A 14,171-nucleotide genomic window follows, 5' to 3' on the forward strand; every position below is an offset into this window, starting at 1 on the left:
GGCGGAAAAAAATAGGCAAAATTAGTGAAGAGGCAAAGAGAATAGCCCTCAGACTTTCTCCTTGACTCGCAGCCAAACGCATTTACAATCGAGGAAGTTTCTACTGACTGGCTGCCTCTCCCTCCTTCTCCTGCCCTGGCTTCCCATCCCTCTCCTCTCACGCTGGGACCCCCCCCCCCCCCCCTCCCCCCCCTCCCTCTATAGAAAGTGGGACTCCGTCTCCCTGCTCACTTTCTCTCGCCCGTCTGAAGATTTAACACAGCGCAGAGCGAAGCTGGCGGCCACAGTCGTGCCCTGGATTGTAACAGAGAAAGAGCGCAAGCCCTCCTGCAGCCTGCAAGCCCACCACCATGGACGTCAAACTGATGGCACTGCTGGCTCTGCTGGCCGTGGCCACACATGTTCCGACCTCCAACGGTGAGTCCAGAGGGACAGCAGCCCCTTTAATTTAAACGCTTCAGGAACATTACTGACAACATCATTTAGACAGGTTTTGGCTAATTTAAACGTTTAAGATTCTGGAGCTTCCGACATTTATATTTTTCTTATTGGCTATTTAGAACAGCATTTTTCTGGATTAAGTTTATGTTTGTTAGGTTATGTCAGCATTAATTTTAATTGTTTATGATTGATCGGTTGCCGTCGTGGTAAATCCCTTATTACAAGACTGTGAAATTCCAGTTCTTCGATCACCTGCTTTCCTTCTACATCGATAAATTTCTAGACAGAAAATTGGGTAACAGATTGAAATGTTATTAGAATTTTTTTTAATACATTAATTAAATAGCTACAGTATAACTTAAACTCATGGAGAGTAAATGAAGTACAAAATAGAAGCTTCTCGGTTATTGTTTTTTCGGACAGGTGCCGAATTATTGCGTTTTGCTTTGCTAGTTTTTTAAAATTATTATTATTTTGCAGTTTGTATTTGGGTTTGTGGAAACAAACATATATTTTTATACATAATTAGAAAATTAAACTTGAATGAAAATATTTCCCCACTGCAAGTTCTTATGTGGGGCGCTAGAAGAGAATAAGTAGAGAATATACTGATATTAATCAAAATCTAAAAAACAGAAAAAGCCTTTTTAAACAAAATGTTTATAAGCATTTGTTTCAGATTTGGGGCAAATATCTTATCTTATATAGGTGGATTCCTGCCACCGCATTGACCCCACATTTACCTCCCACGTTTAACCTTGGTAGGAACAAGACGGGGTGTTGAGTTTCCTAGCAGGATTTATCCTAAGCGTATTGTTTCTGCTCCACTAAGAGCTCAGATTGAATATTCAAGAGTTAGACCTAGACATGTGTATTTGCCTTTTCTCACTGCATCCTTATAATTAGTTTCTAATTAGGGATAAATCAGTGGTGGACACATGCTTCTGGCTCCAGTGCTGCATGCTGCATAATGATCCCTTAGTTTGCATGAGAAAAGACCCTGAATGGGTGCGAATCATTAGAGCGATATTACTGAGGATTTGGGCATTTGTGACAGGACATTTGCTGTTTCTTTATGAAAAAAAAGAATACATTGAACCTTGTAAAAAAAAAAAAAGAGCTTTATTATTGATGCACCTGATTTTAAGATTTCAATTACATTTAATTATATGTTGCCAAATCACAACAGCATTTGCTTTATATTGTATGGTTTGAGTAATCTGGACATTTACATTTGTACAGGCAGGGCATGGCTGATGTACAGAATCAGCTCTGTGAAATTTTGTAATTTCTTAAAGCACACTTTAAGCTTCAGTTTTCAATGCATTTTATTCCCATTCAAAGCCCTCTATAATGATGCAATTAAAGGCTATTCGGCTGGTTTCTTTTTAACTTTTATTGCCAGCCAGGTTTTCCTTCATCCTTTCCCTCATTTTTTTAACAACCCTCATCGTTTCTTTCATTTGAAAACTTTTAAGGAAGCATTTAGTCTTATTACTGTGCATCTGTAGTCCTCGGGGGCACCGACAAGCCTACACAAACTCACATTGTAATCATTTTAAGAATGTACCTCATAGAGGCTGCTGAGGCCGTCTGAGCTGCAGAGTGCTTTCATAAAAGAGGTGAATATTGGAAATTGAATGTTGAGGACCCTTCTCCTTTAGAGTGGCTTGGCTGAATGCTCCAGGAGTGAAAAGCTAAACTTCTGCATGCGTGTGTGTGTGAGAGTGTGAACGAGCGGGTGGTCAGAAAGGGCTAATCTCTTTTTAATGAGGATGTTGTTCACAGACATAGCAGGTAAACTTATACATTCCCATGCTTTGTTAAGATTTGTTACAGTAGATTAAACATGCCTTTAATTTGTCCAACGAGGTGAAAGGTACGTTTAATCGCAATCCAAATGAATCAGAAACTGCTGTGCTTGGATTTGATTTGAGTTGATGTAGGTATTTAAATCCTCACTTGAACCAAAATGACCCTTTCTTTTGTTAACGGGCAATGAAACGAAATATTAGACACCGCTGCTCATTTCATCCACTGTGATCTGAATAAGTTTTCTTTGGCAAGTTAACGGAATCATTTATCTTAAAGTCCAACGTCTGCCACATTTTACTGCCCTGCAGAGCTCCACATAAGTAATGCTGAATGTGTCTCTGTGTTGGCTGATTTCTCCTTTGTTCACAAAAAGCTTGTTAGGCTTTTCTTGCTCTTACATATTGAAATAAGGCAGGTGCAGCTTTGTCTGTGGATTTATCTTTGGATCCCAAAGCAAATTTTTCAGTTTTCAAATTCCTCTTCCTAACTCCTTCCTAAATATATAGCTGTGTGAATGCCAGAGCTTAAGAGTGCAGTGTTGCAGAATTGGAACAGTCAGTACTTGTTAAGCTTTTTAACAGCCTGGTCTCTTGAGATTTTGTTGCATTTTCTAAGCTTCATGCTAATTTGTAATCTTCCTTGTCCACTGTTTGTAGCAAAGCCCATCAGTCTGGTTGAGCGCTGCTGGTGTCGATCCACTCTCAACACGGTTCCCCAGCGCTCCATCAAAGAGCTCAAGTTTCTCCACACGCCCAACTGCCCCTTCCAAGTCATGTAAGTAGATGAGTCTCATGTTGCAGGGGGTGATTAACTTCAAGAAATGTGTTTCCTGGTGTAATTATCTGATGACTGTTTGAATGAGTCTGTCACTCGTGTGGCCTGTTTAAGTGGATTCTTTTCAGTGTGTCAAGGTTCATTTTTTAGGTTTTAAAAAAGCAGAATCGTGTAAAGTAACCATTTTGTGATAGATTAGATTGTACTTGATATCTGTGCTGAGCTTTTGCAAGTGAACTATTCTCCTCAAACTCCCAGACATACAGTCACAATAACCAAATGTGGGAAAACAAAAAAACAATATAGGAACACAATAAAAATGTAAAATGACACTGGCATGCATTACCTTCTCTGTTTAATGAACACTACAGATTCATTTATGACTGTATTAGTGTAATGCCAGTAATAACAGCGCACACATATCATTCAAGACCAGTTCATATCAGTGAGTACAAACTACAAAAGGGCTGTGTTTGAAGCGTAGGCTATTTTTGGGGGTCTATCTAAGCCAATAGTCTTCTTTAACAAGAGGAAACAGAAATAAATGTAATACACTGCTGATGTGTGAGGTATGTGTGAGGTATGGTGTTAATATCCTTCTAGGCTTTCCTGAGTGAGCGGGCTGACTTTAAAACAACACAATCCACTCAGAGAGAGGAAAGCGCTAACGCTCAGAGCTCGAGGGGGCCATTTGTGTTTGGCAAAGGAAGCAATAATTAAGGGTCAAAGTGATTACCTTTGTATTTCTGCTGACCCCTTGTGTCCCTCATCTACTTTTTCTTTTTTCATTTCCCGCCTGAATCTGGTCAGCAACGTTGAGAATAATTTCACTGGTCTGGAACACATTAACAAAAAAGAACCTTCCTTAATTTGTTAGCTATTGAAAATCTGGACGGCAGAAGCCTCAAGGCCAAAAGGCTAAAGGACTGGAGGCTTCTTCCACAAAGAAAGGAGGGGGCTGGTGATGGTTGGAAGGGGTAACCGAATGGCAAAAGGTCAGGAAGGACTACCAGTCCTGTGGCTAGGCTACAAACTCCCTCTAACCTCCCTCCAGAAAACTGCCAGAGGAGTCAAGAAGTCATTCAGACAAGGAGCCCGCAGAGCGGCGCTCCGATATCTCTATTGAGGAGCATGAAAGAAAGTCGGTAACATAACACCCTCTTTCACCCCACAAGAAACTCCCCCCCCCCCCTTCTCCCACTGTGTGCCCTCATCCCTTCACCCTAGCTTGACGACAACCCCTCCAAACCAGGCCGCCACGCTGTTGGTATTAACTTGCTGTGAAGTAATTACTACCTGCTGCTTGTGGAACTCCGGCCCCCAAATTCCTGCCAAGTCATTTAGGGTTTAGGTTCTCAGTTGGTCATCCAGACAGGCAGACAGATAAACAGGATGAAGTGAGAAACATCAAAATAACAGAGAGCTTCCGAGCTGATGAGCTGGCAACCTCTAATAAAACAAAAAGTGTGTGTGTGTCTGTGTGTGTGCGTAGGAAGGGGGGCGACCCCATGAGAAAAAGCAAACACAGATCCAGTTACGGAGCTGTTTGGCCTCCTGACATTTGAAGGATTCGGGATCAGGCTGGTGCTCCCGAATTGCTCTTTTAAGTTTGAGGGGCCATTTGCTCATCTGCCTCTAAATGCAGTGAGGAATAAGGGAGGTGGTATATCAGAGGGGCAAGCAAGAGAGGGGGCACGAATTGAATATGAAAGCAGTGTTTAACTTACAGAGATGTGTGACATGAGATGGAGGGAGGAGAACGGGGAGCAGCGAGACGCTACACCTCTGAGCTGTTAACTCTCATACATGACCTTTTGCCACTGAGGTGTGATATCCACATGTTTGGAGCAGGGTAAGACCCTGTTGCGTGCCCCTGCAATCACCCCATTGGGTCTGAAACTCACCCAGAGTCAGTGACTGACAACAGAACAAATCCTCTCCTAAATGTCTGGCTTAGCTCTCTAATAACAGACCAGACATCAGCACACTCTCTGTGACCGCCCTGCAGCACCCCTGAATCCTGAGGGGGAAGGAAAATTCAATATTTTGGAGTATGAAAGAAGAAAAATGTCTGTTTTTCTGAGTATTACAGTTGTATATTTTACCTAACATAAAGTGTTGAGGGTGAAGCAATGTTTCAGTTTCTGTTCAGGCTAATTTTTAGTGACTTCTAGTTTATTTAAATCTAAACTCATTTTAAAAATATGTTTAAAAACCCTCCACAAAAAAGACGTGTTAACATGTGCACCCAACAAAGTACCAGGAATAAAAATTTAAAGCAACATTTTTCTTTTTTAAGTTACACACATTGACATCTGCCTTGCCAAAAAAGACTAATATTTAAAAACTCTGTTTTCAAGAGGAGCGTAATCAGTGAATTACAGACAAAAAACAGAAACACAAATCAAATAAATAACCAAATCAGACTTAAACAGTAGTGGGATTTAAAAATATAGACTTATACTGTAAATTTCACCCTATACTACCAAAAAGGATTTAAGAGTGGTAGCGAACGTGACTGATTACTTAAACAAGCCTCTGATGTTGCACCTTTTAAAAGTTTTACATGAAACCAGCCTGATCAAAAGGACTTCCCACGTGTAAAGTTTGTGTCAGACTATGTGTGAAGATGTTTAGCATGCCGTGCAGAGACAGCTTTACAAGTCATACAGTGCGGTGTGATCTGCGATATCAGCCTCCCCCCTTCAGCCGTCCTTGAGCAGAAACAGCGAGCTGTGATTTTTCACCGCTGAGCAGACGCTGACAGCCTGTTATGCGTAGTAATCCTCCAGTTTGGAGCTTGGATGTGTTTTTAGATGTGCAGAGATTTTTAGAGCTTATCTGAGGTGTATCTGAGCTCAACCCCCGTAGACCTTTTAATCCTGGCATGTTTTGCTCATTTCACTTCTGATTTATTTAACAGCCGATAAACCATAAACAGCGAGGGGCTGTTTTTGTTCCCATTATGGTTAAAAAAGTGCTGTTTAGCTTTTAAAAATGCTTTAAGAGTTTTGTAGCTTTAGTAAAAAACTTACATTTACTGATTTATTTCCAAGAGACAAACTAAAGGTATATACATTGCTCTTAATCTATATTAGTCATAAATCACTAATATTAAGTAGTACAGCCAAAGAGCACCTATTTAAATGCTATGGTAAATGGTAAAAATGGCCTGTATTTATATAGCGCTTTACTAGTCCCTAAGGACCCCAAAGCGCTTTACACATCCAGTCATCCACCCATTCACACACACATTCACACACTGGTGATGGCAAGCTACATTGTAGCCACAGCCACCCTGGGGCGCACTGACAGAGGCGAGGCTGCCGGACACTGGCGCCACCAGGCCCTCTGACCACCACCAGTAGGCAGCGGGTGAAGTGTCTTGCCCAAGGACACAACGACCGAGACTGTTGGAGCCGGGGCTTGAACCGGCAACCTTCCGATTACAAGGCGAACTCCCAACTCTTGAGCCACGATCAGAATAAATGCTATAAGCAAGGATGTTAGGTTGTGCATCCCACTGAATAATAATGCTTGATTTGTTGTCATTGCGCAAGGACCGTACCCTGAACACAAGAGAAGCAGAAAAGGAGGCTGGATGAGCTTCTTCAGGCATCCATTAAAATGCCGGTCACACTTTGTTGAGGTTACTGAGAGGTCTTGTTACAGTTTGGTTAACCGCACAGCCGAAGAAGAAGATAAAGCCTCTGTACTGTACAACACTGCAGGATGTCAAGCTACACAAGACGGCCAAATTTAAAACTGCAACCCTTACATGTCCTTGAAAGTGATTTATTGCCTCTGAGTTTGCTTTGGGCTTAAACACTTTGATTCCTCATTATCTCTGTTACTCCTCTTTTATGTGGAAACCAGGATGAGTGTGGAAAAAAAATGTACTGCAGAAGCAAATGTAAACATGCAGGAGAATGTGGCAATAAAAACCCATCGCACTCGTCTGCACCCCACTTTGAAAAACTAAAGTTGGGACAAGACAGTTTGGGGGATTTTGGGTTTGTTTTTTTTTCATTTTAAATTCTGGCAATGAGTAGTTTTTTTTTACTTGCTAAAGTAGTAGAGTTAATGCCAAATTATTGTTGTTTTTAAGCTGTTCTTTAGCTTAAATAGTTTCTATGGCTCTCCTTTTTTTGCCTTTTTCACTTCCTCGGGCAGCTAGCTACCAGCATGTGCATAGGTAGACACATTAAGGGGTGTTTGGTTCCTCTCTCAGGAAATCTTGAGTATCAGAAACCTTATTTCCTGGATTCTGGTGAATTTTGTGGCACTAATTTGTACACATTTTTGCATCAGTTTCTGGTGGAGGTGTTTCTGGTAGTTGTTCAACATATAATGCAACAAAACGCAACAAGACTCAGATGCATTCTGTGCTGCTTTCAAATAACGTAACTTTTATCATTTAATATTATCCTTCCTGACATTACACACATCTATCCTCTGTCTTTAATCTGATTAAAGGTGGCACAAGTGATAAATTCCTTTGTTTTAGTTTATAAACCCCTGTTTATAATAGCTCACACAGATATCTTCCCCCCCATATTCCAACCTTTGTGCACATTCAAACAACGTCAGACATATCTGTGATGCTTTTAAGGAATCAGCAGTGTTATTGAGTTTGTCTGAAAACAAGAAGGTCACGCAACATTTCCTTAAGATTAGAATCAGATTTGGCTTTATTGGACGTGTACACATACAAAGAGCTGGGCTCAGTTCTTTCTTCGCTCTCAGTATAAACAGAATAGACAAACAGACAGTACATACAACAGCAACATGACACAGACAATAACACCGTGTTGGTGATACAATGGTGCAGAGTGCAACACTGCTGGAATAAATTACAGAATAAATAAAGGATGGAGAACTGGTTATTAAATGTACAGTATAAACACAGGAACTTGACAGTATATAGTATTTAGATATATACAGCAAAGTGTATACAGAGTTTGCTTTATGTAGTTAGCAAACTAGCAGCAACAGTCTTAGTTATCAACATGCCTAAAGAGGCTGTGTTGCTGCTGAATGAGATCAGCACTGTTGCCTCACTGAGTAAAATTACTGTGTTTCTAGGTCATTCCTGTGCTTCCTTCCTTCTTGTTTTCATTGGTGGAAATCTTCCCACATCCCACCTAAAATCTACACATTGAGCTTCTGGGTGAACAAATCTGCTCTGCATTTTTCCAACTGGTGCAGTCAGAAAACGAGGCTTAAAGTCAGCTTGTCAAAACAGCTTTGTTTTCAAGATTGCTTCATTTTGGTAGAATGTGTCATGTAACCAAATCAATTCATGCTTTTTTTCTTCCACAGTGCAAAGCTGAAGAGCAACAGGGAAGTTTGCATCAACCCTGAGACCAAATGGCTGCAGCAGTACTTAAAGAATGCCATTAACAAGTAAGAAACCCCCTCTATCTATCTACGAATGGCACGAGCATCACTGACAAAGGCAGAAATGAAATATGGTTCCCTTCTCCTCTAAGTTTAGAGCTTGCAAATAAACCAATGTTTAAAAAAAAGTCAATTTCTCAGTTTCCTACTGACAATTAGTCTCTGAAATTGGTGACATGGTTGATGTAAGCCAGTGAGTTATTATCTGTGAAATAATGAGCTTCAAGTAAGACCAGAGATAAATCCACCACTGGTATGTCTGCTTCCTATTTTCTCATAAGCACATCTGAGATAGTCAGCCAAATCAGAGCACTTACATTAACATTAAAACTTTACACATTATCATCACAAATTGCACATCTGTAAAAAAACGCTCCAGTTGGGGAGTAAAAACTATTCATAAAAACTGCAGTAGCTGTTTCACTTTTTAATGGGCTATGCAGTAAATATGTGCCTTTCACATAAAAGGAAAAAAACTGTTCCCAACATGTCTGGTGGTGATTATTGCCAGGCTGCATGCCTGCGTCTTTAAACAGTATAAACACTTAAAGTGCACAATGTGAAAACAAACAATAAAGGAATATCTGAGGGGTTACAAGACATTGTTTATTATTGTAGCGAAGGACTTCTGTGACTGCAGATTTAGGCATTGTCGTAGTTCACTGAAGCTGGCATGTGGCGCAGCAGCAAATAATCTGTCATACACAACAAATATCACCAAATATCAGCCTTTCATATTTAGACTAGTGTCGCTCATGGGCTTCTGCATGTTAACCTCTTAACACGCACCAGATCTTCTCTTAGGCTTGGCGTTAATGCCAGCGACATCCTTATTTTTAATAACCTATAAAAACAAAATGTAGCTATGCTTCTTTAACATGTAGCTAAATGCATCCTAATCCAGCTGGTGGAAGTACGAGAGGTTAAGAGTTGAATATGCATCACACATCATAACTGTCAAACGAAACTTTCCACTTGTTGGCTTAAAAACCTATGATATTATAGCTTTTTTCCACCAGCTCAGCTGACAATTGACATTTTACATCCACCACTGTTATGGGTTCTGTTTTACTTTTATAGGCATTTTTATACTATATTCAGGAACTTAAAGCACATCAGTAGCCAAGTATATTTCTTAATCAGAAGAACAGCGTTCAGCTCAGCTTACATAATTAAAACCACATATTTCTAATGATCAATTAGTCTTTTAACAAATTTTGCAGTGGGGAGCAAAATGTGCCATTAGATCACCGTGTTTGATGCTAAAAATGAGCCTCTGAACTCCAATCTAAGCATTTCATTAAACAAAAAAACATAAATGATTTATGAATGATTCATTTAATGATTAACCGGTCAATCCAGTAAAGCCAAAAGTTTTGTAAATGGTCTCCCATTGTTCCAACTTCACCTTTAGCCAATGCAAACTGCCTCTGGATTTGCAAGTGATGCTTCCCAGACACCGTAATTTAAGCATGGCAAACACAAGCTTATAAAAGACAAGTGAAAGATCTATGATTATAGTTAGGCATATATAATACTGCACCAGAAGGTTTTACAAACTTCCTGATCTGTCTTCTCTCATCGGACATAATTACATTTCCCTCATATGCACTTTTATATGAAAATGACCAGAAGTGCACACGAGGCATGAGAGTCGCGTTAAGTGTTATTTTATTCTAGAGGTTCTCAAAATAGGCAATAATGAATGGAAAAATCCTTTTTTATACTAATGTGTTCTTACAAACACCAGAAACAGCCAAAAGATTTAAGCTGAAAGAACATAAAGTGAGTTAGATATAAGAAATTCTGTGCTTATACGAATGTGCCTTGTATGAGCGCATTTGTTCATATATCCCCATAAAATGAAACCAAAAATTGATCTCCTTTCAAGAGCCTATATTAAACAAATTGAAGATATAATGTTTAGTTACAAAACTTACATTCATATATCATGCTCTCTGAAAAAGGTCAAAAACAACTCGCGCATCCTTTATACCAGTGATGCACAGCTCATTCCAAGAGAAGATGAATTTCAAATGACTAAAGTCACATAAAACTAGATAACATGTTTTTAACCTGTGGCTCAACAATAACCCGTTATTTGTTCTCATGGATTTTTAAATGTAAATATGTAAATATAACTGTGACAGCTAAAACGAAGTTGTTTTCAGTTACATAAACTCATCTTAATAACTTCTGAATCTTTCTCCAGGGTGAAGAAATCTAGAAGACGCGCTAATAAGATCAACTAAAACACAAAGGGAGTCCTATATGTCATCCAGCCTGGTATTCCCAGGCTGAACCTCTGTACCTCCCTGTCACTGCTATGGATGTATGCACACACGCTGTATGTACCCGTCCAACTCTCTGGACAGCTTGCAGAAGCTGCACTCCATCCCCAGCACCATCCACCGATCCCTCGGGACGTCCAGTTGTTTCACATTCACCTTATCCGGCAACAAATCTTAGCACCAAGTGCAATCTCACCTTGACGGACACATGTTAATGTCAAAAATATGTGCTGAGTACTGAGTGAATGGCATGGGAGAGTGTGTGTGTGTTTGAATGTTGCATACATGAACTCTGATTGTGTGCCTGTATATAATATTTTCTTGCTTCACACAGCTATAGAGGAACAATTCTACCTTTCTGTCTCGTGCAAGGCTTTGTGAGTAATGCCACCATCATTTCAAGTCAGATTAATTTTTAATAAAAGCTGCTGACTGAGGAAAAAACATTCACATCAGCTTCCTTGGAAAAAATGCTGTTGGGACTTTGTTGCCAGTTCCTGCCCTTTTATATCAAAAAATGTGGTTTGGAAAAATGCAGACGTGTCAAATTTGAAAACATCAAAAGAAATGTTTCCACATCAAATTGATATCATATCCTTCTGCTCAGAATGATATGATTTATTATTCTAGTTTTAATATATACATTACTCAAAGAAGAATTTTGGATGTAGGCTTTCCACACATAAATGTAGAAGGCTTGTTGTGATTTGAAGTGAAAGTGGCATTACTCTGAGAGTGAAGGCTCATGGGATATATTCAGGGGCTGGCAATTGGGGGAAACCATCCACAAGCTTTTGTTAACTGTAACACGCAGAGCTCGCTAGCACAGGTCTAGTTGGTTTTGAGCTTGGTGCAGGAATAGAGAGGAAGCTCACAGAAACTACTAAAAAGCACGCACTGATCCAATGGTGCTATATGTTCAGTTTAAGGAGTCAGAGCCATTGACATAACTGTGTTTTTAGTGATGATTTTATGCAAGATGGGATGTCGAGACTCTCGGTGTCTTAAATGGAATGCAATATGTTTTGAAATAAAGGCTCAAAGGACTGTTGTTGGAAGTGAAAAATGAAAATGAAGTCGATTCTAAGCTGACGTTAAGGCCACACTGTACTGATAAAGACTGTAAAGAAATAAAACACTAATCAGTGCATCCCAAAAAGTTGGTCCTGTTCATCTGGACGTCTGAAGAAGTCACTTGGGTGAGTGACGAAACGTTTCCCCCACTGAAAACAGATGAACAGACTCAACTTTTTGGGATTTCCTTATCTGGATGACCGAGCATGGATGAAAACACCAATCAGTGCAGCTTTTTGTTTTTTAGCCAACTGATCTTATTGGTTAAGAGAGACCAAATATTTATGCACCACCAAGAAGCAGATGAATTCAATTTCATGGATTTTAGGTAAAATAGGTAGGACGTCGTTACAATTCAGGATAGTTTTACACTTTGTAAAAAGGACCAACAGAAGAAGTTAGATGCAGTGTTTTCATACCAGCACCTGTCCTTAGTAGGAATGAAAAGCTACTACATTGTCCAAATAGCTGAAAGATAAATGCCTGAAAAGGAATGCTCACGGTGGCAAAAGAACATTTTTAATTATCAGTTATTTTATATATATGTGAACCACTTTATGTTTTTTTTAATGTAATTGTTTTATTTTTATATTGAAGATAATCTTACAAAATGTTTTTTTAATGAAATGTACAACAGGCAGAAGCTACTAAATGAAGGCCGTTCATTAAAGTGCTAGAAACAGTATCTGACTTCATTTTTGAGGATTCATTCAAGATTTCACATATATGTAAAAGTCTGTAAGTATGTTATGCACAGTATGCGACACATATATTAATATTGCTTGCATTTTTTTTAGAATACAGAAATGCTGAGCAACTTAAATGTTGCTGTCTTGAGTTTATTGATATTGTTTGCTTATCAGCTGCAGAGCGCGTGAGCGGAATAAAACCCAATCCAGCCTGCAGTGATAGAAAACAAAAGCCACAAGTCAGGAAACTATTCAGCTCAGCCCACCATTTGTCCCCATCAGCCTCATGATTTCGTTTTTTATAGTTTTACTTAAGTTGATATATGATGTGTCAAAAGAACTGCTGAGCCAAAACAGAATAAAGACTAAGAGTTTAGATCAGCCAGCATGTGCTTTCAATCTGGACACTCCCAGCACCCCACAGGCTTTCTTTTCAGGTTCACTCGACTGCTCCCATGCCGCAAAATTGCTTTGTTTTGTTTTGGGTCCCCCCCCCCCCAAATTGCTATGGAAGTCCAAGTGCTTGTGGTCATTGTTATCGTCTATCATCTTTTGTGTTTTATGGTCTATTTACTGACTGACAGGTTACTGGTGGTAATCTTATCAATTTGGAGCTAATGGTGCAACAATCCTGTAAGTGTAATTCATTTCTCATTACTCTAATGGCCAAGAATCTTATATAATTATACTAATTTGCGTAAACACCATTGCTCAATAAAACTGTGCTGTTTTCCAAACACACTGATATGAAAAGATAAAGGTTAGTGTGTTAAACCACAACCTAGTCCATAATTAGTAGATTAAATATTTCTGTAAAAAAAAAAGTCCAGATTTTTCATTTATAATGTGATTATTATCTAAATAGCAGGACTAACTTTGTTAAACTAATAAGAAATATGTTAAACAAACTTTCAACAGCATATGCTCTACGTCACTCACGATTTACCTTATTAAGATTCATGTAATGTAATAAGTATTTAGTTATATTAAATAGACTTTAAGTGCTGTTAAGTTAGTCCCGTGGCCCCTGTGGAAACTTGACACCTGTGCAGTGTCAGAGCCACTCTCGCTAACCCATCAACAGAGCATAATTTGTGGGATCAAATATATATCAGGCAAAGCTGTGTTCCAACACAGTCATCACTGTGCAATTATATTTTTCAAAGAAGGTTTTTGTTTCTTTGTATTTAGACCAAATATATATTCAGGGTCACATTTACTTGCCATTAGTGTGTTACTAAAATAACTGAAGTGTGTTTCAATTAGGTCCCCAAGACAATGTGAAATGACTTCATTTCTTTTGAGGCAGCTTCTGACACATGTTCTTCTATACACAAGACGTATTAGAGTATTACTCTGTATTTTCACTGATTGTAAACCAAGAGGCAGTATTTTAGCTTTTATATCAACCCTTTTTTTCAATAAACCTATATAAACTAAAGTGCTGTTATACGTGTATTTCTCATCAACAGTGATTCTTTGTATTTATTGTTCATTTAAAGCTGCATTATGTCATTTCTGAACAATGGTGAGGTGGAGCTGGAGCCATATTAGAGCTGAGATTGTGTCCCCACAGATAAAGCTTGGCATTCACTCGTCTTTTAGGCTGTTTCACCTCTATTAGGCAGCTTGTTCAATGCGGGACTGATGCACTGCTCTTCTGCCTCACCCAACAATCCACCTCTGT

General features: G+C 39.2%; 1 protein-coding gene across 1 annotated transcript; it reads left to right on the plus strand.

Annotated features, from left to right (window-relative positions):
- Positions 1–250: 250 nt before the first annotated feature.
- Positions 251–13,905, plus strand: cxcl12b (chemokine (C-X-C motif) ligand 12b (stromal cell-derived factor 1)). Its single transcript, XM_085356188.1, has 4 exons — positions 251–417; positions 2,913–3,030; positions 8,353–8,436; positions 10,643–13,905. The coding sequence occupies exons 1-4, from the start codon at positions 351–353 to the stop codon at positions 10,680–10,682; spliced, it is 309 nt and encodes a 102-aa protein (XP_085212314.1). The 5' UTR covers positions 251–350; the 3' UTR covers positions 10,683–13,905.
- Positions 13,906–14,171: the final 266 nt, after the last annotated feature.

This window comes from Diplotaxodon limnothrissa, linkage group LG6 (genome assembly GCF_057381915.1).
Source record: "Diplotaxodon limnothrissa isolate DT_005_m linkage group LG6, D_limnothrissa_male_GT1.1, whole genome shotgun sequence".
NCBI lineage: Eukaryota > Metazoa > Chordata > Actinopteri > Cichliformes > Cichlidae > Diplotaxodon > Diplotaxodon limnothrissa.